This window comes from Prionailurus bengalensis, chromosome A2, assembly GCF_016509475.1.
Source record: "Prionailurus bengalensis isolate Pbe53 chromosome A2, Fcat_Pben_1.1_paternal_pri, whole genome shotgun sequence".
NCBI lineage: Eukaryota > Metazoa > Chordata > Mammalia > Carnivora > Felidae > Prionailurus > Prionailurus bengalensis.
The window spans coordinates 64,230,492-64,255,614 of NC_057348.1; the positions used below are offsets into that span (position 1 = coordinate 64,230,492).

Below are 25,123 nucleotides of genomic sequence, written 5' to 3' on the forward strand. Positions count from 1 at the left end.
AAGCCCACCCTCTGTCTGGCCCTGCATCTGGGCTTTGGGTTTTCAGTATTTTACCTTTTAGAACCTGCCAGGCTCATGGCCAATCCCGGGGTTGGCCTCTATGGGAGAATGGCCTGTCCTTGGCGGCTTGGCTGACCTGCCCCCACCCGTTTACAAGTTTTTATTGAATTCTGCGTCTCGGGACCAAATGTGTGACTGCTGCCCCACTTGGTGGATGTTCGCCCACTGGAGAGTGTGCAGGAGAGAAGGTTCGAGTTCATGCCGCAATCCCAGACATCTCCCACCTCCTCTGGCCCAGCTCCTCCCGTCATCCCGTCACTTGGCAAGCGTGGACTTAAACTCCCCAGGCTACCGAGAACAAGGCCAAGGCTAGCTTGTCGGCCCAGCCGTGCAGGAGCGTCACGTACGTGGGCGGAAGTGAGAACTGGCCGGCAGTTTGGCATTTCCCTGTGTGAACTACGTGGTACTGAAGGAGTTCTTTCTAGAGTTGCACCCACGAGCGGGCAGGGAGTTGACCTAGACGCTCCCTGCAGCGCTGATGCTAATGTCTAAAAACTTGGGCACACGGGCACACTGATTCAAACCGCTCTTGTGAACAAGGATGATGCAAAACCTTCATACTGGAACAGGCCCAAGACACGTGCCCAAGTGAAAGCGGCGTTCAAGATAGTACGCAAAGCGCGATCCATTCTGTGAAATGAAAACAAATCACACACACCACACACACACTCAATCTACATGTTTGCATGTTGAGGAAAATTCTGGAGGGATAGTTAGCAATCTAGACTTCCCCTCTGGAGCTTGGTGATGGGAAGGAGGTCGGGCTGTGGAGGAAGAAAAGGGAGCCTTTACATCCTTATAGGCTTCATATCTACTATCTTGCTGTCTTTAAGGTCTGTTTGCATTTATGTCTCTCAGACACATTCTTTGATTCTGAAACAGGAGTACAACAACAGAAACAACAGAGAGGGAGAAAAAAAAAAAGATTGGCTCTTGGAAGCCTCCCATTGGCCTGGGGAAGCGGGTCCCACCCAGGATTGCCAGAGGCCTCAGGGAGAGGGAATTAGCTTGTCAAAAAGGCAGGATGTTAAAAACTTCCATAGGCGAAGAGACCCTTTCATTGTTTCTGATTTCTCTTGGGTAACTTCTTTTCCTTTTAAGTTTATTTGTTTATTTTGAGAGAGAGTCCCAAGCAGGTTCTGAACTGTCAGCACAGAGCCCGACGCAGGGCTCAAACCCACAAACCATGAGATCATGACCTGAGCCGAAGTCAGACGTCCAACCGACTCAGCCCCCCAGGCACCCCTCACTTAGGTAGCTTCTAAGGTGACATATGAATGAAGCCTCTGTCCTTTGAGGTCCCAGAGCCACAGCTGAAGGCCCTGACCCGGGTGGGCATCTCCAGAGTGTTTTGTCTCATATCTTGTCAACAACGATATCAAAAGCCTTGTTTTCCTCTGATTGTTTTCTTGCCCTTTACCATGATGCAAATTCTGGTTGCTGGCTTTTGAAAGTGGGCATTGGGGGAGGGGTGCAAGAATGAAGGGAGTCCCGTGGCCCAGGAAGGCCTGAAAAAGGAAACGCCTCTGTGGTCGAGAAGATTCCAGATCTGGTCTGAAATGTAGTCTGTATACACTCAGCAGAGGAAATGCTCCTTCCAAAACACGAATGGTGTAGCCGGCAGCATTCTAAACGGCGAGCAGAACATCTGAAGGGTTGTGCCATTTTCCCGAAAGATGGGAAGGACACTTTCTGCTTCTTGCTGGTTCTCCAATTCACACCTAATCACGTTGCTTTTCCTCTCCCATTTCTGACATTGAGGATAGTGACAGGTAGCTGTGGAATAAGGATGTACATTTAGTCAAACGGGAGTTGACGTTCTCGATACGCTGAGGAACGTGTTAGTGAATCACCCTCTTTTCCCATAAAATTCTTCAATGTCAGGTTCTGTCTATAGGAAAGAAAAAACATAGACTTTCCAGGTTGAACCCTACGAAGTTGCCAGTTTCCTGGGTTCAAAAATGTTCCAGCATTGGTGGTGCCATGGGAAGTCAGCCTAGTATCTGTGAAATATTCACTTGAAAATCAAAGAAATTCTCAATATCGGATGTTTTTTCAAACTGCCTTGTTCTTTCTTGCTGGGGTTTTTTCCTAAATGTGGACTGAGCCCTGGTCAATGGGGTCTTGAGAGTAGATACTCAGTAATGTTACTGACTCACACCCACGATTTGAGACCAGGTTACTGAACAGGCTTAGCAGACAGTCTGCACGAGCAGTCTCTCCCTAACTTAAAAAAAATTTTTTTTTAATGTTTACTTATTTTTGAGAGAGAGAGAAAGAGAGAGAGAGAGAGAGAGAGAGAGAGAGAGAGAGAGAGAGCACAAGTTGGGGAGGGGCAGAAAGAGAGAGAGACACACAAAATCCAAAGCAGGCTCCAGGCTCTGAGCTGTCAGCACAGAACCCCATGCGGGGCTTGAACTCACGAACCGTGTGATCATGACCTGAGCCAAAGTCAGACGTTTAACTGACTGAGCCCCCCAGGCACCCCCGGGCTCTCCCTAACTATAGGGCACTTGTCATTCATTCTTTGGGCAAAGTTTTTTTTGGTTTTAGTTTTGGTTTTGGTTTTGGTTTTGGTTTTGGTGTGTGTGTGTGTGTGTGTGTGTGTGTGTGTGTGTGTGTGTCTTCCTTCTTTGGCAATCTTTCCAAAATATTTTTGTGGCTATGCATTATTTTTTGCTTTCGTTTCTAAGGGAAGAGACAGCCCATGGGAGAATAGGGGTGGTGAGCCCTGTGTCCATACCTCATCTCTGTCCCCAACTGTGGGACCTGAGACAGGTTTCCTGCCTCTTGGACCACCATAGCATCCTCTGCAAAATGAGAGATGTGAACCAGTCGCCATTTAAGGGTCCTCGGGCTCCTATGACCCTAAAGCTACTTTGGATGTCTTCTTAATGGTCTTTGTAATGTTTGTTGGAACAGGGAAAGAAGTATGCTCCACAGGCATACATAATCTGCTTAGGGAAATGAGCCTCATATACTGAAGTGTGTGAGTGGAAATGTGCTTCATAGTAAATCACATTGATTGAATGTCTACCTTTAGGAAACACTGCCCCAAGCATTCTTCCCTTTTCAACTTTACACGCACCCGGTGGTGAAGATATAGGTACCATTTTCTTTGCCTTTTTTAAAAAAATTTTCTTAACATTTATTTTTGAGAGACAGAGAGAGACAGAGCGCAAGTAGGGGAGGGGCAGAGAGAGAGGGAGACATAGAATCTGAAACAGGCTCCAGGCTCTGTGCTGACAGGCTGAGAGCAGTGAGCCTGACGTGGGGCTCGAACCCACGAACCGTGAGATCATGACCTGAGCTGAAGTTGGATGCTTCGCGGGCTGAGTCACCCAGGCGCCCCCCAGCTACCATTTTCAATTTGCAGAGCTGAGACTCGAGAATTTCAGTGAGTGACCAGAAGTCTCACAGGAAGCCAGGCAGCATGCTGGGTTGCAAGCTTGTCCACTATTCAAGACTTGGGAATCTATGTTCTGAGTTTTTATTTACTCCCAGGAATTACATTCCTCTGGGTCATTGTATATAAAAACCACTCTTGGGCGCCTGGGTGGCTCAGTCGGTTAAACGTCTGGTTCGGCTCAGGTCATGATCTCGTGGTTCATGAGTTCGAGCCCTGCGTCGGCCTCTGTGCTGACAGCTCAGAACCTGGAATCTGCTTCGGATTCTGTGTTTCCCTCTCTCTCTGTGCCTCTCCCACTCCCTCTCTCTCTCTCTCTCTCTCTCAAAAATAAACATTTTAGGGGCGCCTGGGTGGCGCAGTCGGTTAAGCATCCGACTTCAGCCAGGTCACGATCTCGCGGTCCGTGAGTTTGAGCCCCGCGTCAGGCTCTGGGCTGACAGCTCAGAGCCTGGAGCCTGTTTCCGATTCTGTGTCTCCCTCTCTCTCTGCCCCTCCCCCGTTCATGCTCTGTCTCTCTCTGTCCCAAAAGTAAATAAAAACGTTGGAAAAAAAAAATTAAAAAAATAAATAGATAAATAAACATTTTAAAAAATTGAAAAAAAACACTCTTGCATTCGTGAGGTGGGGAATCACAGACCTTTGTTGGATGAATTTTAATCTACCTGAGAAATTAAATTAACTGGCTTCTGATAGGCAAATTATACAATTTTCTCATCTAATTTGCCCAAAACACTTCTCACAGATTACCTGTGCTTTATTTAAAGCAGAAGCAGTAGGAAGATTAAATATAAACTGGTAAGAAGTTTCTTTCATTTTTCTAGCAAAGTGAAATTATACTTCCCCTCCTAAATGATTCCATGAAAATAATAACCGCCCTGTGGACAGTTTTATGTGCCGTCGTGTCTCTGAGCGTGAACTTAGGAGAGGTACAGGCACTTGGCACGACACGGACCTCGTGTTTCTGTGGCTTGCTGACGTGTGCAGAACAGGTTCCCTAAGCTTCTTGGATAGATTAGCATTCACACACATTATTTTTCCATCTTCAACCAGCCGTGGGAGATAGGCCAAAATCAGGTTTTTAGCCTCATTTTACTGTCTTGAAGGGGTGACTTATGCCATGTTTCTGTTGGAATGATATCCTGGTTCAAGTGACTTCTGGTCACCCCGCCTTAATGTTTGGGATGTGTTGACCTAATGACCTTAGTTGTGTACCTTTTCTACTCCTCCCGTGGTTTTACGTTTTAAATGGCTAACCGGGCAAATTTGGTTAAAAGCGACCCACACAAAAAGCTTTGCTTAACAGGAAGGCTTTCACAAAGCGCTGAGTGTTCATCGTAGAAACCTCCCACAGGGAGAGAACCTAAGGACCATTGGGCACAAAGGATCGTGGGAGTGATTCATGTCTTAGCGGCCGCCCAAACTTTGGGGGCTTTTAGGCGACTCGGACCACCTCTTGAAAACTCTCAGTGAGTGAAGGCGAGTCCAGGCCGTGTGACAGCAGAGCCCTCGGGGGGGAGGTGAACATATCCCCCTCTGCTCGCCACCAGGTCTGACTTTGTGCACCACTGTATACACCAGGGATGAGTGTTTACTGCGCCTTCACCCCGGGTTGTCTGTCCCGTGTAGAATCATCATCCCCACTGCTCTCTTGGTGGCATTTTCTCCCCCATGCAGGAAACAGTGGGAGGGCTGAGACTCAGGATGACGGGCACTGGAGAGCTGGCATTTCGCTCAGTGCCAGAGCCCGACCAGACCCACAGAACCCGTAGGGGGAGCATCTGTTGTATGAGCATCTTCAGTGTCATGTGGTCAATCTTGTTCCTCAATAAACAGAGCAGTTAAGGGACCAAAAGAGTCATCGAGAGTTACTTGCACGTCCTGTAGCATCAGAGACCACGTTCCTTCATTGGGTAAGTCCTGATTCTTCTTCTGAGAGCATCATGGGATATATCAAAGGGAGGTATCACGGAGAAGATAAACAGGTGCATAAAGATTAGTTCCTCAGCCCCCCACGCCCACCCCATGAAAACGACAGCTGGTTAATCACAAGGACACACGTGCGCACCGCCTCGCTCACTCTGTTATACACATTTAACCTTTGGGTCCGTTGGTTCAGCCAGGGGTCTCCACTGTCTGTTCTGGGGGTTTTGTCAGGAGGTCTTTGAGAAGGCAGGTGGCCTTCCAGCCTCCCCATCCGGCAGTGTCCCCACTTTACACGCAGAAGATTGGTTTTTGTATATCGAAGTTCCATGTAAGATCCGTCTTAGCAAAAGAAGGAGGAGAAAGAAAAGGAAGAAGTGGAGGAGGAGGAGAAAAGGAGGAAGGAGAAGGAGGAGGAGAATTGTCCTCTGACCACCCTCTGCCGTTCTCAGAGTCTGAAAACCATTGCTCTTGGCTGTCATAAGGAGAAACCAGTTATCAGCTGGCCCGTTTCCCTCCCGCGTTCTCCTGCTCAATGGAACGCACCTGCCCTCCGTTTCTCTTTGGCTTTCTGTTTTCTTGGGACATCCTCGCCCGCCCCATCGTTAACAATTCGGGTTGTACTGGCTCTCCAGACACACCCAGTAATGCTCTGTGTGAAAATATGCTAACTGCAGCGACCACAGCCAAGCTGGAGGACTCAGCCACGATGTCTTCTTCCTAGCCGTGTTTTCTGGGTCCCGAGCGTTTGTGTGCTCTGCGAGGATGTCCTTCGCCTGCGAGCCAGGTCACCAGCCCTGCCAGTGAATGTGTAACCCCTGCCTTCCACTTTTCTGTTAACCTCCTTGAAGGTCTTCGTCTCCACCGGGGTCCTGCAGCCACTCTGATGGGTTATTTTGCATCAGCGTCATTTCGTGCATGTGGTCTGTGTTGCCTAAGCCAGTTTTAAGTTGTGTCTGGAAGGTTGGAAGGGACAGGTGCTTCAGTTTCAAGGGAAACAAGAGGGTTTTCTACCGGTCATGGCTTCCCAGCGCTGGGTTTCTGGGAGTCGGAGGGGAGGGTGGGTTCCCCAGTGGGGGAGCCTCTAGTTAAAGGTAATTCTAATGGGGTCAGAATAGATCTAGCCATCCTGTAAAACCCGATTTCGTTTGCTGAGTCGCACTTGGCAAAGGAGAAGCGACTTTTCAGTTGTGCGGATCCTTTTGCTGTATTTCAAAGTAAGAATTCCACGGAGAGAATCGTGGTCCCAGGAGGCATCGGATTCCCTGTTCCTTCTCTTTCCAAGCCTGCACTCCCCGCCAGGTGGAATCAAATCAGGCCACTGGCAGAATATTCCCTGGCTCTCTAAAAGGCAGTGAACAGCTCCAGCACGTGTAGCTCTGAGCAAAATAATCAGTCAGCTGACCTTTAAAACAAATTAAGTGGAAGGTGGGAAGAAGCCTGATTGCGGGAGGGTAGGTTGGAACCAGCTTACAGGAAAGAATGTGAGCTAGTCTTCAAAATGTAGATGCCTGAGCACTGAGTGGCTCAGGCAGTTGGGCATCTAACTCTTGATTTCGGCTCAGGTCATGATCCCAGGGTTGTGGGATCAAGTCCCACATCGGGCTCTGCACTGAGCATGGAGCCTGTTTAGGATTCTGTCTCTCTCTCTCCCCCTCTCTCTGCTCCCCCCCCCCCCGCTGCCCCCTCTCTCTCTAAAATAAAAATAAATAAATAAATAAATAAATAAATAAATAAATAAATAAAATTTGAACATAGGTGCCATTGGACCCAGGCACAAAACTTCCAGGAGTTTATACTGTGATGATTGTTGAGAGCATGTGCAAAAGTTGGCCACTGGGATGTTCATCACAGTGTCATTTAAGAGGAAAAAAGATGGAAAGCCATATACATTCAAAAAGAGAATAAAGGATGTAAATAAATCCTAGTGTGGCCATGCGATGGGGTATCACACAGATGTCGTAAATAAGGCTGTGGAAGTCTGGTCACTGGCATGGAGCAGTGATCATGAGAATGTCTGAAAAGTACCATTGATTTGGGTGGACTAGACCACCCCATATTATCCATAATATAGAAATCTATGTAAATCACTACCCTCGGCAGTGACCACGGCCCCAGACACTCAAGCTGCTACTTGCCTCCCCAGGGAAGGAAAGCCCCCCAGTGAGTGACACTCCGGATGATGGGGACGAACCGATGCCCGTCCCCGAAGACCTTTCCACCACGTCTGGAGGACAGCAGAGCTCCAAGTCCGAGAGAGGAGCGGGTGAGTCGGCCGGCCGGGCGTCCCATTGGCGGGCTGTGGCACACTCTGTTCCCCTACCACCTAGGTCCCTTTGTCTCCTTCCACAGTCCTTGGTCAGGTGGTTGGGATCATCTTACCTGCCGTTTCCCCTCAACCACCATGTTAGGAAGACGTGGGGTAAAGGTCACCAAGGTGGGGCCCTCATGTGTGCGGGAGGACAGACAGGTCACCGTGGCCGTGACACTCACATGCAGGGGCCAAAGAGCACAGTGGGAGAGCACCCCGCATGGGGGCACATCCATAGTGCTGTCTCCTGCCTTCGGGGTGCCGCAGAAATACCCGGTTTTATGGGCTCTAGGTAGTGACAATTATACATTGTATGCGTTATGGCAGTAGGGTGAGTTAGCGTGAGAGCTTCGGTTTAGAAGAAACCAAGTCTGCCCATTTTATGTTGACCCTCTCAGCTGCGTGTCTTAAATGCCAAATTTAATGCAAAATAGAAAATTTTAAATGTTACAAAAAGCCTTTTGTCACATGCCTTTTCCATAAAGAGGTTTGGAAGTTTCCACAGTCCCTGCCATGGTTAACTTCCACGGTACAGTTCACGTTTGGAAAGTCCGGTCTCCCCTCTTGGTTTTATAGAACGGAGGTCCCAAGAAGTTCAGCAAAATAACTGAGGTCAAAAACGGAGTCAGAATCAGACTCAATTTCTAACTCAAAGACTAGTTTTCACACTTTATACCATGTTCTCACGAGATAATGAGTCAACAGTTCCCTAGAATACCTATTTTCTCTTTCTTTTTTGGAAGTAAAAAAAAAAAACCTGTGATATTGAGAGCCATGTATTTGCACAAAAGAGTGTCACGTAGGGGACGCAGGTGGAAACAAGGAGGCACGGATCCCATGTGGAGAGGCTCTGGAAGCACCCACAGCCGAGGACGGCGATGTGTGTGAAGGTCTCGGGGTTCTGGAAACCACCGCAGCTATCTTTCTATAGGACATCCTGATGTAGCAACCAAGAAATGCATTTTGTGTTATTTCCATGTGTCTTAGAGACCAGGAAGACTCTGGGTATAAGGGTTCTTTTACAGAAAAAAATAGCTACACAATTCGTGGTGCAAACAGACAAGGATAGTGGCCAAATCCATTCGTTCGAGATGAACCAAGGAAACAAGTACATTTATGACGTATTTTTCCTATTAGACTGTGGCCACTGGGCGTGGGGGAGTGGGTGGGAAGAGAAACAGTTCTGGATTTTCCACATCACTTCTGGGATTCCCAAAGTTTGGACACAGAAGAGCCCGCTGCTTTGTCGTTGACACATTTATTTTTAAGATCAAGTCGTATTGGTGTATCACGTACAGTGCTAGCTAAGCAGTTCCTTTGAAAACACATTGACATAAATCAAAAAGCCAAATTTCAAGCCAGTGGTGGCACACATGTATGATGTTTACATGTATGATGTTTACAAAGATGGCACCCAAATAGCTAATGTTGGGGACGGCCCTGCATCGCAACCCCCCCCCCCCTCCTGGAAGCAGCCAGTGAGGTGGGTACTGTTCTCTGCACTTTGGACTGTGGCAGGCGTGTGCTCTTGACCTACCTGGGACACAGAGGAAATTAGGTGGCTACGTTGCCACCAACCGTTCCAATGAACCCGGAGCCCAGACATCAGCATCAGGACTCTGAAGTCGTCATGGGTTAACCAGTGAGCGCTCCCTGCTTTCTTCGCCGCTGCCCCGATAGTTGGCTGATTCCCGGAGAGCAGAGGACAGCATGGAATCTACTTGGCATAGGTCAATACACACTCCTTACAAGTGCCTTCAAGATATTCTAGATGTACCTCTTGTCAGATTCCAGTTGCTGGGGACCTTTCCCTAGTACGAGGCCACCAGGCCGCTGGCGGGCACTCCTGACTCCTTCCCAGGCTGGTTTGCTCAGCTGAGGCTTGAGCTCTAGAGGCTAGTGTGCCCTGGGCAGGTGTGGTGTGGAACTGGGGCTGGTCCGTAGTTCCCTGTGGTCTCCCACCAGTGGTCCCTTGCCACGTGCGACAGGATTTTTTCATCTGCTTCTCCTAGTGGGATGAAGTTTGTGACAGATGAATTCCAGAATTGTAAAATTTAAGACACCTGGAAAGCCTCTCTGGCTTGGCTTGTAAAGAGCGGTTGCTGTAGCCATAACAGGGCCAGGCAGGGAGAGCCATTTGAAGGGGGGTGCCGAGACGCCGTTTCGGAGAGCCAGCGCTCCCCTGGAGGGGCTAGAGGTCAAAGCCGGTTATGGGATCGCTGCCAGGAAGCCAAGAAATGCAGAAGCGTGGAAGCCGCTCAAATGCGCAAGAGGGGAGGGGTCTGAGGAGCAGTTAGCGAGAGCGAGAATTCCAGAAGACCAAGCGCAGGGAGGCATCTAGGCAGTCGGTTATTCTCCGCGGCATCTGAGTTTTAGAAACCATGCTTTAGGATTTTTGTAGGAAACCAACTAGCATTAGCGTGTGCTGATAGGTTGTTTCTGGAAGTGACTTGTCATACGTGGCGTTAAACAAATTAAGTGTGCAAGTGGCAATAGGAGATGATGGAAAAAAAAAACCCGGAGGTTGTAGATGGGAGGATGGGGGAGGTGCGTTTGAAGCCCTGTGTCATCAGCTCCACGGGAAGAAGCCAGAAGAGCAGAGGGGTGTTGGAGGGCAGACAACAGGAAGTGAGAAACAGCCCCTCCCTTCGCCGAAGGAGTGAAGTGTCTTTGTTGAGCGCTGGTCCCATAGAAGGAGTGGCAAGGGGTGGCGAGGGCTGGTGGCGCAGGGGGAAGGCTGCAGAGTCAGAGAGGATGCTTCTCACGTCCAAAGCCGAGCCCTTCTCGCGGCTGGCCGTGTGCCTCTGGCCAGACTTTCACCACCTTGGAGCCTGTTTCCTCATTTTCAAGAGGCAACAGTGGTGAAACTCATCTCATTTCCAGGGCTTCCAGGGTTACATGAAAAAATAGAAACCTACTTTGCTGAAGACGGAGTGGCAAAGGCAGAACGTAAAAAGGACAGTTAAAAAGCAGAAAAAGGAAGCAATTTGTGCAAAGCAGATCTTGTAAAGATTGATGAGACAGAAAGACCGCCCTGTGGCTGGTCTGCTGGAGGGAAGGGAAAGAGAAAACAGGTAACATTTGGGTCCCCGAGGACAGAAGGACAATTTATGGTTAATAATTAAAAAATTGACCCAAGGAATAGGCAAACTGAAAATAGAACCCAAATAGAGGAATTAGAAGAGAGCTCAGGGGCGCTGGCCACTGCCCGACCCAAGTGGACGGACAAATGGCCAGATGCCCCAAAGGTGCAAACTCTTTGGCGATAATGGCCCCCTGGCAGGTCTGCTTTAAGAGAGACCATGGGCCGTGGCTTCCAGTAATGTTGCCCTTCAGGGGTAGACACGTCGAATCTCAACCCTAGTCTCGGACAAATCGGTGGGGAGTGGTAGAAACCAACCCCGCCCGGTGGAGAGAAGTGGCAGCCCTAATTTTTTTTTTAAAAAACTGTTTTAAGTTTATTTATTTATTTTGAGAGAGGCAGAGAGAATCCCAAGCAGGCTCCGTGCTGTCAGGGTGGAGCCCGCTGTGGGGCTTGAACTCATAAAATGTGAGGTCATGACCTGAGCCAAAACCAAGAGTCAGGTGCTTAACCGACTGACCCACCCAGGTGCCCCAGAGGTTCTACATTTCATTCCTTCACCCAGTGTTGGAGGAACCCTGGAGGACCGTGTAGAAATACGGCCTCCTGGATTAAAGAGACAGAGAGAGAGAGAGAGAGATGGGGACCAGATGTCACAGGAGTATGGCTACAGCTCTTACGTGCCTCCATTTTCTTCTGGGCCCGAGTAAGAGGAAACAGAGACGTGAAATGTAACTTGGAGAATTGAAGTTGGACGCAGAGGAGAACTTCCGGACGGGGAGGGATGTCATCTTCTTCATGGGACGATAGCTTCTGCTTCTGAAGTGGTCTCTTTAAAAATGAGAGAAGTCTCACCTCTCTGAAGTGGTTGTGTGTGAAAGCACGTAACACAGAGCATGTACTCAGTGACCGCTTCGGGCAACCCGACGTGTACCCGCTTCATCATGGCAGCCAGGCGAGAGATGTGGAAAACTGGGGCTCGAGATTTCTTCTAGGGGCTTTTGAAGGCATCTCGAGTAGGAATGATGGCAGGGATTAGCATCCAACAAGGCAGATAGATAGCCTTGCTCGGAAAGAAACTACAAGCTTCCCTATTCTCCGCCTTTATTCAGTGACCCCTTGCCTCTTCCTTCTTTGCTGACTGGTCCTCCCCTCGCGTGAACAGGGTTCCAAGTCCCGACGTTAGGCACGGGTCCTCCTCAAGCCCTAGGGTGCTTTGGGGGAGCGCGCAGGCCTGGAGGGGGGCCCTGGCCTGGGGTCGGAGGCTGGCTCCCTGCCAGGCAGGTGCGGGGCATGGAGGAGGCCCCCCCCTGTGAATGGAGAGGGCTGGCAGGGAGGCAAGCCTGGGGGCCGGAGCAGAGGAGGAAGGGAGGAACCAGAGTCAGGGAAGAAAGATGGGAGTAGAGATGGCTGTCCCTGAGGAAGACAGTCAGCAAACATACAGCAGTTGACTCAGTAGAGTCAACTGGAAGACTGGAAGACTGGAGACTGACGGGGGTTGCTGAAGGCTTGTCCCAGAGGGCTTAGCCACATGAGCAGATCGTGGGGATCCAGTCACTCTCCAGTTACTCTGGGCCTGAATGTGGGGCGGGAACGTGTATTTACGCATGCCGCTGCTTCCTTCTGGAAGGTGTTTCTCTTGCACTGCTCACTTGCGTAACCCACCCCACCCCAGGGTCGGTGCTTTGTTTCAGGACCTCTCTCCAGTAGGCAGTGTGTCACGTCCCAGGGTGGTGCTTGGAGCCCAGCTCTGCACCCCCCGGGTGGCCTTCTCGAAGCTAATCTGGCTTTCCATCAAGTCCCTTGGACCACGGTTTGCTGCTTCACACGCTGGCAAAAATGGAAAGAAAAAAAAAAAAGGAGAAAAAAATTCTAGATTTTTTCCCCCCTTTCCCTTGAATCCAGGAAAATGATCAAGGATGTGAAGACATAAATTTTCTTTCTTTTTTTTTTTTTTTGATGTATGCAAAGTAAAAATCCCTTCACTGCGTCATGAGTTCGAGGACAGATTTGGAAGAGTCACATGCTTTTAATTGGTCCATCAGGGTGCCCGATCTCACCCTTTGTTTTCAAGTTTAGGCAGAATCCCAAGGCAGTGGAGAGGTGGCTGCTGCGTGCCTGGAAGGCTTCTCGGCAGCCTGGGGACGAGGGGGACATGGTGCAGAGAGTTTTTCCCGATGGAGGGAGAAAGCAGTGGCTTTGGTCTAATTGGAGATTGGGCGCCGGCTTTTGAGGACGGATGCTATGCCTCCTTATCTAATCAGCAGTTAGAGGAAGTTGTTTTTATCTGTGAAATGCATCTCCCCTGAACCGATAAACCCCAGTTTGGTGAGGGAGGAAAATTATCTAACAGCATCTGAGCGCTGGCTGCAGCCGAGCTCAAGCGCCTTCAGATGGGATACACCCTTGCGAAAGCAGTCCCAAGGCCAGAAGCTGCTTGCACGACTCCTGGTGGCTGGCTGGCTGGGTTTGGGGGGTTCATTGTCCTTTGAGGCAAAACTGAAAGCCTGTCACTTGGATTCTTGTTCACCTCGCCGTGCGTTCCGTGCAATGGCTCCAATGGTGCAAAAGCGTAAGATTCTGCATGACTCCCCTGTGGCTCACTGTCCCCGTCTCGGAACACCTCCCTGAGAGGGACGTGTTGTCCCCAGGACGTTTCCAAGCCCTGATGATTGCAGTCGGAAAGACTCCCATTTTCCTGAATCTCCCCAAACATGAGAGGTAGCCTCACGAAAGTGGGTTTGCCTCCCCCGCCCAAGACTTTCAGGGTTTCAGAAGAGTGGCTGGTATAGAACACGTTCATTGCTTCCCGTTGGAATGTGTTTTTGTCACCCCTGTGTCGTTGGCCGGTGCAGAGCGCTGAGGCTCCGTGGGGGTCTCCGCAGGATGCATGGCTTGTGGCACCCCGGAGGAGGGCGAGTGACTGTGTGTGATGCCAGCATCATCTTTTACTGTGTTTCCTGGGGACGGGCGGGACCGGACCACACATGTTGAAGAACATTCCTTGGAAAAAAATGAAACTGCGGTGTGTGTGTGTGTGTCTCCTGTGTGGTGTTTGACAAGAACTCACAGTTCCCCTGGAGGAACATCTCTGGGCTGGGACTCCATCCCTGGCTCTGCTGTGTCCTTCCTTGCTGGCCCTGGCAGGTGGATTCACACCGTTCCCGTCCCCGGGAGCTGACAGGACTCACCCTGCCCACCGCTGTCATGTAGAAACCACGGGCCAGGCGGCTCACAGGTGGACGGTCATCCACAGAGGCCACTGCCGGGTAATCGTTATCTTTCCGTCCACCGGGCTTGCCGTGAGATGTTCCGCGGCACCTGGATGGATAGGCGTGTGCCGGTGACACCTCGCGGCCAGCGGATTTGCGGGGAGACCCTAATACGAGTGACCTCCCCCAAAGCCCAGCGTCCTTAAGAAATGAGGCAAGGCCCTTAGATTCCCAGGCTGAGAGCAGGGGACAAGGAAGAGTCCAGCCCGGACTGGACGATGTGGGAGCGTTACGCTGCCTCCGTGGAGGGGCACCGGTCAGGAGCATGTGTGTGGGGATGTTGGGCTGCTGTGCTGCTCTGTTCTGTCCTGTCCCATATGGACTGTCCGGTGAGGGCCCGTATGGACTGCATGTGCGCACGAATAAATGCCCACAACGTCCCGGAGGTTCTCAAGGTATGATCCAAAGCAGGGCCTCCATGGGAGGCTTCCCCTGCTGGGTTGACTTAGGGATTTGTGCAGATACGATTGATGCTGGCTTAGTTGTTTGCTCAGACCTCGGCTTCTCGGATCTTAGGACCTCCCATTCAATAACATTTATACCGACAGAGCCCTTCGTTGTGCCGAGTTGATGCCATGATGCCAAATGCACCGGGGGTCGTGGCCAAATGCACCACAGTGATGCACAAAAATGTAGGGAAGGAAGACTTGCTCCTCGCTAAGCTGGGCGGAGGGGAGAGGAGGGTTGGGAAGACTCCCCAAGTAGAAGCTGGAGCAGGTAGGAGAGCTGAGCCACGTTGGACTTGAGAAACAGTGGTGGCTGGGTAGAAGGCAAGAGTGCGGGTGAAGAGGCTTCCTCCTGGGAGTGAGGCGTGACAGTCTGGGGGATGATCGTGCTGGATCTGTGTGCTGGAGAGAGCCCTGGGGACAGTTGACAGGGAGACGCAATTTGTGCCGGAGCGTGAAGGCTGCAGCAGAAGGAGGCAGGGTGGTGGCCGCCATATTTGTGCATCACTCAATGTGGAACATGCAGGAGGTGACTGCAGCCTCCACCTTGATGACTGGAAGGCGGTCATTCCACTGAGCGGAATGGGAATACATGGGGGGTTGGGTCAACTAGACATGTGATGGCAGGTGGTAGCCAAGGAACCTTCTGGAAGGCAGGATGGGTGTAAAGGAGGCATATTATTGTCTAGGAGAGAAGGCAAGGAAGGAGGCAGAAAATGAGCTGTTGGATTCAGGTGAAATTTCTAGAGAGAAATATGGTGTAGAAGCCACTACGAGAAGAAGCGATATCGAGGGTGAGAAGGGTGAGCGGTGCTGGAGAACAGGGCCTTTGGGAGATCAGTGGTGGATCCCTAAAAATAGCTCAGCAGGACGGAGGCCTGAGCCCAAGCGTCGGGGAGCACTGGTGAACAGAGGGTAGGAAGTCTGCCCTGCCTGCGGGTTGATCTGTAGGAGGAGAATATGAATGTATATTTGAAGGCCAATAAGAAGGAGCAGGTGGAGAGGAAGGATTAAACTAGAATAGCCCAAGGGGAGGCCCAGGGGAGGTAGGCTGAGCCATCCTGGGCTCTGCCTTGGCCACATCCAGGCCTGCAGCATGCTTCCCGTGGCCTTCTCCCTCACTGCCCTCAGTCTCCATCCAGAAGCGCCAGAAAAGAGGGCCTTCCTTGAGCCCACCCTGGATGGCATCGCCAGTCCGTACCTCCCTACCCTGCTGTTGTTCCCAACACTGCCTGCCACCACTCAGAAAGAAAGCACTCCTCTGGGATTTGCTCAGTCTGCACCCCCAACACCTGGACCTCCCATGCACCGAGTAGGCCTGCGGGGCGTGTACCAAATGAGTGCAGGGAACAGGCAGTTGCTCTCTCAGGTAGGACCCCAGAGAGAGGAAATGAAGGGGAAGGAATTAAAGGCTTTGTCTGAATTCAGGGTCCACCCTGTGGATTATTTTAGGTCGCTGTTTCTCAGTGGCAACAGTTGGTATTCGGGGCAGAGATGCCTTCCTTGGCTGAGACTGTCCCTCCCGCTGGGGGATGTGAGCCACTGGTGTCACACCTGACGATAAATGTCTCCACACATTTCCCAGGCGAGCCCCTGGATTCAAGCCCTGCCCTCGAGCCTGAACACGTCAACCCCACACAATTGAGCACATTCACTGGGGCAACTTTGGGCTGATTTATGTAGTCAGTAGGTTCTGGAAGCTGACTATGGATTTCTTTTGCAAAAGGAATTCCTGTAGAAAAACTGGGCCACAGATGGTTGAAGAACTCTGCCCCTGGCGTTTCCAACCATGCTTCATGTCTCCAAAAGTGCATGTTCCCTTTGAAAATTTGCGGGGGCGCCTGGGTGGCTCAGTTGGTTAAGCGTCTCATCTGGGCTCAGGTCATGATCTCGTGGTCCGTGAGTTCGAGCCCTGCGTCCGGCTCTGTGCTGACAGCTCAGAGCCTGGAGCCTGCTTCAGATTCTGTGTCTCCCTCTCTCTCTGTGCTCCTCCCCTGCACTCTCTCTCTCTCTCTCTCTCTCTCTCTCTCTCAATAATAAACATTAAAGAAAAATTTTTAACAAACAACAAAAAAGTTTCCTTTTACAAATAGAAATCAGTGTTTATCTTCATTTTATTCTGACAAATTCAGGATCACATCATACCCAATCGATTTACCCAAGGCAATAGATTCGTGTGCACCAGGGTAGATAGATAGATCAACAGCATTTTATGTCCTAGGTGGTCCGGTCCCAATTTCATTTTCTGCTCTGTTCCATCTGTGTTGAAAGAATACCGAGCTCTGGGCATAAAACAACCAACCGACATTTCGTTAACTTTCCTCCTATATGGGGTTTCAGAAAGAAATGGAAAAAAAAAAAGGTTTTGAGTTGTGGTTACCACTCGCCACCTGTCCTCCTATCTGGTTAGGACATTTTCTGATTTGGGAAGTGTAAATATAACTCAAAAAAAAAAAAAAACAAAAAAAACAAGCTTCCCCTCCTTTTATGCAAAAAGTAGAAAGGTTTAAGCAGAGCAGAGCCCTAACCATTGCCTTGCAAAGTTTCCACAGAACCATTTCAATTAGATGAAAAGGCTCAGTGAGGCTGGCGGCCCCAGGAAGCCGTCTTACTGGTTCCACAGCTCAACAGTGGTTGGGGCCAGGCTACTGTACCTGCCAGATAAGCCCTGCGTTCTTCCAAGTCTAAGCAGAAACTACAGGGCACGCATTACCACAGATCTGCTCAAACCCTCAGCCTGTTCGGATTTGGGGGTGGCGGGGCAGGGAGCGGTTGACAGACGCGTAGGGAACTTAGAAAGTACGTTCAAGGTCGTGGTGTGCCGGGGCCAGCGGGAATATACCAACTGTTAGAGGCTCAGAGAAGCTTCCAGGCTCGGGTTCAACTGTTGGTAGCTTGAAGCCCGCTGCGGTTGGAAGGATTTCCACCACAGAAATCGGCAAGTGCTACGAATTAGGGCTTTTTTTTTTTCCTTTTCTTTTTTGAGAGCTGGTTTACCTGCGCGCCACTGGCTTAAGTTCTATTTTAATGTCATCCAGCTGCAGTGACGTTCGAAAGCAGGAGATGCTTTGGTGGAGTGCTGTGGGGACAGGAGCCGGTGTTTGTGGAGTGGGTTATGGAAGAGGGGTGAGGGGAAAACACGAGTGCGTCCAACCAAAGGGTTGGTTCCGGGTGACTCTGCCGTTGAGGTCGCAGCCTGGAAACGTCACACGGAGCTCTTGTATTAATACACAGAATGCCCCCCTCGCATGCTGGTTTTGTTGCTGGGAGTGTGATTAGAAAAGCATTTCCGTGGGGCATTCAGTTGGTTAAGCATCTGACTTCAGCTCAGGTCATGATCTCGCGGTTCATGGGTTCAAGCCCCGCATCGGGCCCTGTGGACAGCTCGGAGCCTGGAGCCTGTTTCGGATTCTGTGTGTTGCCCTCTCTCTCTGCCCCTCCCCTGCTCGCTCTCTCTCTCTCTCTCTCTCTGTCAAAAAAATGAATAAATATTTAAAAAAAAAAAAGCATTTCTGTGCCTAACTGATGAGATATTTTTATTCCTCTTGCTGTTATTTTGGCTTGAAGGGCTTTCAAACGCAAAGCAAGGCTTGTCCACGTTACAGGAATAGGTGACTGCATCACAGTGACTTTTTTCCAGGAAAGCGTCTAGCCTCACCAAATCCTTCAAAACTCGGGATTGGGCTTCTGAAAAGAAAGTTTCGGTGACTGACTCTCTTGGATTACATACAACCCTGAGGTGTCTGTACAGACATCTGGGGGTTGACCCTTCCATTGTCCTTGGGCGTGCAGTGGCTTCAGTAGGGACACTTTCTCAGCAAGGGCTCGGCCATATGCAAGCAGCTGGGGACATTACCGGAGGCAAACCCGACTGTCCCAAGCCCCACCGACGCTCTTTGCAAGTTCCTGCCTCAAAGCACCTGCTGGGTGCTGCAGTCCCATTAGCCAAAGAGCCCTCTGTGCCCTACTTAGGGGAGGGAGCAAGCTGCAGGGACCTTTGAGCAGCGGGCCTTGGGTGTGTCTCTGCAAGGCTGCCTGCCAGGAGAGTATTTCCCCCACAGGGGATGTGGCTGCAGGCTGTCGATTTCCACTGAAATCACCCGGGCAGGATTCCGGTGAAGCCCTGAACATCCGGTGTCTTTCCCCACCGGGCGGGTGCGATCGATGGAAGGCCTCCAGCCAGCTCCCTGCTGCAGAGCCCATGGCAAAGGTGGCCATTCTCTTTTTCAGAATGAAATCCTGCAGAAATGGGAAAAGAACTTTTTTATGACGGCCCGGCAGGCGGCTCGACGATTCTTTTTTGTCTCTTCTTCTTGGAGCCCGGCAGAATCATCCTGCTTTCACAATCGCCACGCTGTGCAGCGGGCGATCTAGAACCCCGCCAGGGCCCCCAGAGCACTCAGATGGCCCGGGTTCGCGCCATCGTGTTCCATAATGACCATTAACGACTCTCTGGTGTGGCCACCCCTTATTTCGTCCTGGAGTCACAGGGGAATCTGTCTTCGGTGAAATTCACGCTCGGTAGAGAAGGCTGTGGTTTTGAGTGAAGTGGTTTTAACCCCGAGAAGATAACTGAGTTATTTTGTCACTGTAAACACTACCTAGACTCACAACTGCAAAGCAGTGCCATTGTCGCTAATAAAACAGTCCCCATGCTGAACTTTGGAGCTGCCAGCATTAAAAGTTCTGTGTTTGTCTTCCTGTTCATTAGGTGTTTCTACAGTTTTTTTTTAAGTAGGCTCCATGCCTTGCGTGAGGCTCGAACTCATGACCCTGAGATCAAGAGCTGCGTGCTCTTCTGACTGAGCCAGCCAGGACCCCTCACTGGCTGTTTTTTTTTTTTTTATTACTGACGGGGTGTCTCCTAAAAACTCATCCTTAAGATCAGGCTTCCCTGGACGCACACACAGCACGCGCACATAGGCACACTCTCTAGATGTCCCATGTGGCTCTTTCCAGTTGGATCCTGGGCAGACAGCCGGGCTCTGGGCCTTCTGACAGGTGCCAGCTCTCAGTCCTTGTCTGGGAACAGGGGTATCACAGATGAGTAAGAACCCGCATCCCTGGAATGTATTCGTGAAATGTAGGAATCAGATGTCCTAGGGCAGCACTGTCCGATGAAAACAGCGTGAGACCCATAGCCATAATTCTCAATTTCCCAGTAGACTCATTCAAAAAGAAAATGGCGCAGGCGAGATCCATTTTAATTTACCTGACTGGATGGGGCACACCCCAAGTATTCTTATTCGAACACGCACTTGACATAAGCCATCGTTAGTGAGTACTAGACTGTTCTTTGGTCGTAGTCTTTGAACCGCAGTATGTGTTACACACACAACACATCTCAATTCACAGTGGCCACATTTTGAACACTCAGAAGCCACCTTGGCCAGGGGCCACCTGCTGGATGTCCAGAGTTCTGGAAAGGGCTGTGCTACCTGTCATAGAAAACCTTTTGAGATTGATCCTTGCTGAAATTTAGCCAACAGCTGGTCATTTACCACCGCTCCAAAGTAGTGTTTAAGTCAGTTTTCTCTTCAAAACGTTTTCTCAATTGTCCTCCCCAATTAAGGTGAAAATTTGCTTGTTTTGGCTCTTCCGTGTTGGGCCCCATTTGATTTAGAGAAAATCTAGGTCCAGTCCAATTTTTATGTCAGTCTGGTTTATTTTATGTAGCTCTATCTTTTTTTAAAAATGTTTACTTATTTTTGAGAGAGAGAGAGAGAGAGAGAGCGAGCAGGGGAGGGGCAGAAAGAGAGGGAGACACAGAATCCAAAGCAGATTCCAGGCTCTGAGCTGTCAGCACAGAGCCCGACGCGGGGGCTCAAACCGATGAACTGTGACATCGTCACCTGAGCCGAAGTCGGACGCTCAACCGACCGAGCCACCCAGGCGCCCCAGCTCTGTCCTAACTAGAGATGACTGGTCGGCCTCTCATGAAGTTCTCTAAAATAACGAGAACAGGGCAGTCTGTCAACGTGCAGAAACCAGTTCGTTTTCCAAAGCCGAGTGACTGAGTTCCGTACAGACAGAAATACAGTCCTTTTTGTTTTGAGGGTTTCTTTTTTCTTTTTTTCTTTTTGAAACGAGGCAATTGCTTTATAGACCTGAAGCACATTCCACGAGCACAGCATTTGAGGACAGGCATAAAGCTTCTAAGACAGACACCATCGCGTCTGTGAAATTGTTTGCAAAAATTGGGGACAATGAAGCTTCTCAATAACTTCCTAAAAGATACTGCTGCAGCCTGATGAAGCGATGGGAGCAGAGGTGGTAAAGGGAAGGCTTTTTTATTTCTTTTAGTAGGAAGGGCAGCAGCAATCTGCCTGTAGGGAAGCCTGATGTCCCCCTTCAGCACCCATGTCCCGAGAGTCCGGCCAGGGGGTGCTCAGGCGCCCGACCCTGCCTCGCTGCGTGCAGCCCAGACCCCAGCCTTCCTGTACGAGGACGCCACGTGCTTACTAATTGCTGTCCTTCCTGCATTTCGGGAGACAGCGTGTCTTCCTGTGGCTGCTGTGTTTCCTGAGCACGCCAGGACCCACAGAGTCACAGATTCAGCCTTGAGGCTCTGATTGTCCTATTCCTGTCTGGTGATCCTTTTTACTTTCCTTCTTTCTTAATTTTCCCCCCTTCCTTCTTCCCTCCTCCTTTCTTGCTTTTCTTCTCTCTTCCTCTTCTTCCCTTTCTCCCTTCCTTCCTTCCCTCTTTCCCTCTTTCCGACCTTCCTGCCTTCCTTTCTTTCAACATTGATCTTGGTACAGTTTCATCAGAATTCTGTTCCTTGGGTCCAGGGAGCAGTGGCTGAAACCTTTTGCCCAGGAATAGACCATTTCAAGAGGCCAGAGGCAAGGCCACCCCAGGTACCCTCGGGTCCCATGCACCTGTGTGGTAGGTAACTGAGAGTCAGAACCACACGAGTCTCCAGGTCACTAACTCTTGCTTTTTGCTGCTTGTTCAGCGAATTAGACAGGGGTTACCTGCCATCAGTTAGGGCGCGTCTGGGCGGCTCAAGTCGGTTGGGCGTCTGACTCTTGATTTCGGCTCGGGTCATGATCTCCTGGTTCGTGAGATCAAGCCCCACATCGGGCTCTGCCCTGACAATGTGGCTTACGATTCTCTCTCTCTCTCTCTCTCTCTCTCTCTCTCTCTCTCTCTGCGCCCATCCCCTGCTTGTGCTTTCTCTCTCTCAAAAAAAAAAAAAAATCTTAAAAAAAAAACCCACCAAATTTTAATTACAAAGCAGTGAGAATTGTTTTCAGGGCTGCCATAAAGGTTCACCCTAAAAGAACTCCTCTGGACGATGAGTCTAGCTTATCGTAGAAGGTTTTGAAGCAGAAGGTCTGGGTTAAATCTGGTCTCTCAGCCTCACTGCAGCCGTGATGCGGGGCAGACTAACCACCCACTACCTTCATGTGCAAAACACACTGAATGCGTCCTGCGGTTTTCCTAAATGCAGAGTGTGGAAAGTGCTGTTTTAAAAGTGTGTTAACCTGGGGGCGCCTGGGTGGCTCAGTCAGTTAAGCTTCCGACTTCGGCTCAGGTCATAATCTCACAGTTTGCGGGTTCGAGCCCCGCGTTGGGCTCTGTGCTGATGGCTCGGAGCCTAGAGCCTGCTTCAGATTCTGTGTTTCCTTCTCTCTCTCTGCCGGTTCCCTGATCACACACTCGTGCACACGCTCTCTCTCTTTCTTCTGAAAAATAAATAAACATTAAAAAAAATGTTTATTTAGGGGCGTCGGGCTCTGTGCTGACAGCTAGGAGCCTGGGGCCTGCTTCGGATTCTGTGTCTCCTTCTCTCTCTGCCCCTCCCCTGCTTGCACTCTCTCTCTCTCAAAAATAAATAAACATTAAAAAAAAAAATTTAAAGTCTGCTAACCTACCTACCTGGGTTGGAAGGGATGAAAATTTGCCATGTGTTTACCATATGCATTTCCTCATGGATGGATGGATAGATGGATAGATGGATGGACGGACGGACGGACGGATGGACAGACCACGCCCTTTGCCAACCTCCATGTTCATGTCTCTGTCCCTTCCGGTGGATCTTGATGATGTCATTGGGTCATGTTTAGAAGCTCCTTCTCTTTACACATGGCCAACCCGTGCAGTCACATTCTTTGCCCTCTAGGAAGCGTATTTTAGAACTCCCAGAATGTTTACCTAACTTCCTCTAAGCACGCCTAGAATTCTTTCACTTTTTCGACACAAGAGGCACAGAAAGCGTAAAGACACCTGTGGTGCAAGGCTTAGCATCTGGTGTAAGCTGCCCGGGGTTGGGCGGGGGGGGGGGGGGGGAGGAGGGGCTACTGTGCACCTGCCCACGGGGTTCAGCTAGACTGCAAGACCCTCACAGGCAAGTAAGCGTTTCCCCTACGGTTTCTTCCCCATCACAGAACACAGTGTGTGTGTGGGGCGGGGGGGGGGGGGGGAAGGAGAAACATAACCAACATCCCACCTTACAGAAACGCCAAGTTCGGTGTATGGCGAAAACCCTCTTCAGGCTGTCTTTTCGTGAGCCTGGCCGCAGAAATAGAAAGTCATCTCGGGGGGGAGCTGAAAGAGCCAATGTTGTAACCATCAAGTAAAAACAGTTAGCAGAAGGAAGGGAACCCTGCTTCACAGCTGAGGGAAAAATAAGACGTGTCATCTCAAAATTTAAGTCAGGGGCGCTTGGGTGGCTCAGTCGGTTAAGTGTCCAACTTTAGCTCAGGTCATGATCTCGCGGTTCATGGGTTCAAGCCCTGCGTCGGGCTCTGTGCTGACAGTTCGGAGCCTGGAGCCTGCTTCCGATTGTGTGCTTCCCTTTCTCAGCCCCTCCCCTGCTCATGCTCTGCGTCTCTCAAAAAGAAAACAAAATAAAAATTTAAGTCAAACGTAAATGGGAAAAGATGAGGGAAATGAGCCTTTTCAGTTTTTCTGTGAGATTAGGGTTTGCCTTGCAGTCTAGAGTCTTCGAAGATAACCCCCTCTGTCCACCCTTCAGGGGACAAATAATCCGAATTAACGGCATCTCGGGATCTCAGAAGTAATTACTGGGTCCTATACCGAGTTATCATCTTATCAAGATGTTCATAGGTGTATACTAAGAATTTATTCTATCCTATCCAGCTTTAAAAGCTAAAAATAAATCTGAGTACTTACTGATGCGTTGTTCAATGCCATATTGTCTTTAACGTGCAATCACTGAACATGTTACAGGCTGAGAGACTAGATGTCATGGGCATCAGGCCGCACGAGAACTGGCTCCCGCAAGGCGTGCAATAAACTGTCTACACCCCCAGGAAGCCTGGGCACCACATAGGATGGTAGGTTTGAAGCTAAGTGATTAGCCCAGGTGTTGAGTGGCATCGGCATCCCAGCATGCAGGGGAACAAGCTGGAGGTGGGACTGAGTGGCTCCAAGGATCAGTTCATAAGATAAATGCTTCCTAAGTACCCACTTTGTCCCAAGCAGCCTGTCAGGCATGGGGGCCACCAAGACAGAAAAAACCCACGGGCTCTGAGAGCTTACCTTCCATGGCAAGCAGGAAGGACACGATTGAGTAGAGAGAGGAAAACAGTAAAATAGTAAAAAATTATAGAGGGGCGCCTGGGTGGCTCAGTCGGTTGAGCATCCGACTTTGGCTCAGGTCATGATCTCACGGTTCGTGGGTTCGAGCCCTGTGTCGGGCTCCGTGCTGGCAGCTCGGAGCCTGGAATCTGCTTCAGATTCTGTGTCTCCCTCTTCTCTTTGCCCCTCCTCCACTCCCACTCTGTCTCTCTCTGTCTCTCAAAATAAATAAATAAATAAATAAATAAATAAATAAATAAATATATAAATAAATGGAATTTTAAAAATTATAGAAATAAAATCTAGAATAAATGATCTTCTTGTCTCGTAGACAGTTCTGCCCGGTTTTGAACATCTGCTAAAATATTCAGGTTGATGCATTAAAGTTCCTGGCTGCTCTCGTCAGGTGCACTGACTGCTAGGTCACTGTACCCCGAGTAGAAAGGTGATTCAGAGCCTCTGCACGGGAAGGAAACAAGGAAAATTTAGGAAAGTTTCTGACGCCTCCCTCTGCCCCCCAACCCCTACTCCCTGAGCCAGCCGCACACCGTGCGTTTGATCACTGCCAGGCTTCTGCTGTGCAGTAGGACCCCCTCCCATAAAGCATTCCAGAAGCAAGGCCACTGAGCTAACAGGAGCCCAGCACATAAGTCCTTCAGCATCGTCGATGGGGAAAGGGCCAGCCCATTTGCATGTCTCCCGGGACAGCCTTAGGGAGACGCTGATGATTAGCAAAGTCGTGAAATCAAATCTGCTTGTATCTAGAGTCACACTGGCAGTGAGTTGTGGGGGCCCTTCTGGTCACTGAAGGCAGCCACGCTAAGCCCTCTTAACACCTCGTCCTCCTGGCTAACCTTTCCTGGGTCCCTCCAAGTGGGATGAAATCAACACGATATTACATTTGCTTCACTTCCTTTGAGGGTCCCCCTGCCCTTCCCCAGACATTGGCTAGGTGCCCAGGTCCTTCCCCAGACTCGGCACCCAGAGGGCCCTGCCGGCCCTGGCCACTGCCTCTGGTGAGCTCACCTTTGTCCAAAGCTACGTTCGCCCTCGGGATGTGATGGAAGGTAGCAA

General features: G+C 50.2%; 1 protein-coding gene across 12 annotated transcripts in view; it reads left to right on the forward strand.

Moving 5' to 3' along the window:
• IKZF1 (IKAROS family zinc finger 1) overlaps positions 1-25,123 on the forward strand; it is a 100,234-nt gene that overhangs the window by 15,324 nt on the left and 59,787 nt on the right. For all 12 annotated transcript variants that reach the window (XM_043588448.1, XM_043588449.1, XM_043588454.1 and 9 more), the window contains exon 3: positions 7,536-7,655. In XM_043588448.1, the coding sequence (XP_043444383.1) occupies positions 7,536-7,655 (120 nt within the window). The remainder of the gene's footprint in view (positions 1-7,535; positions 7,656-25,123) is intronic.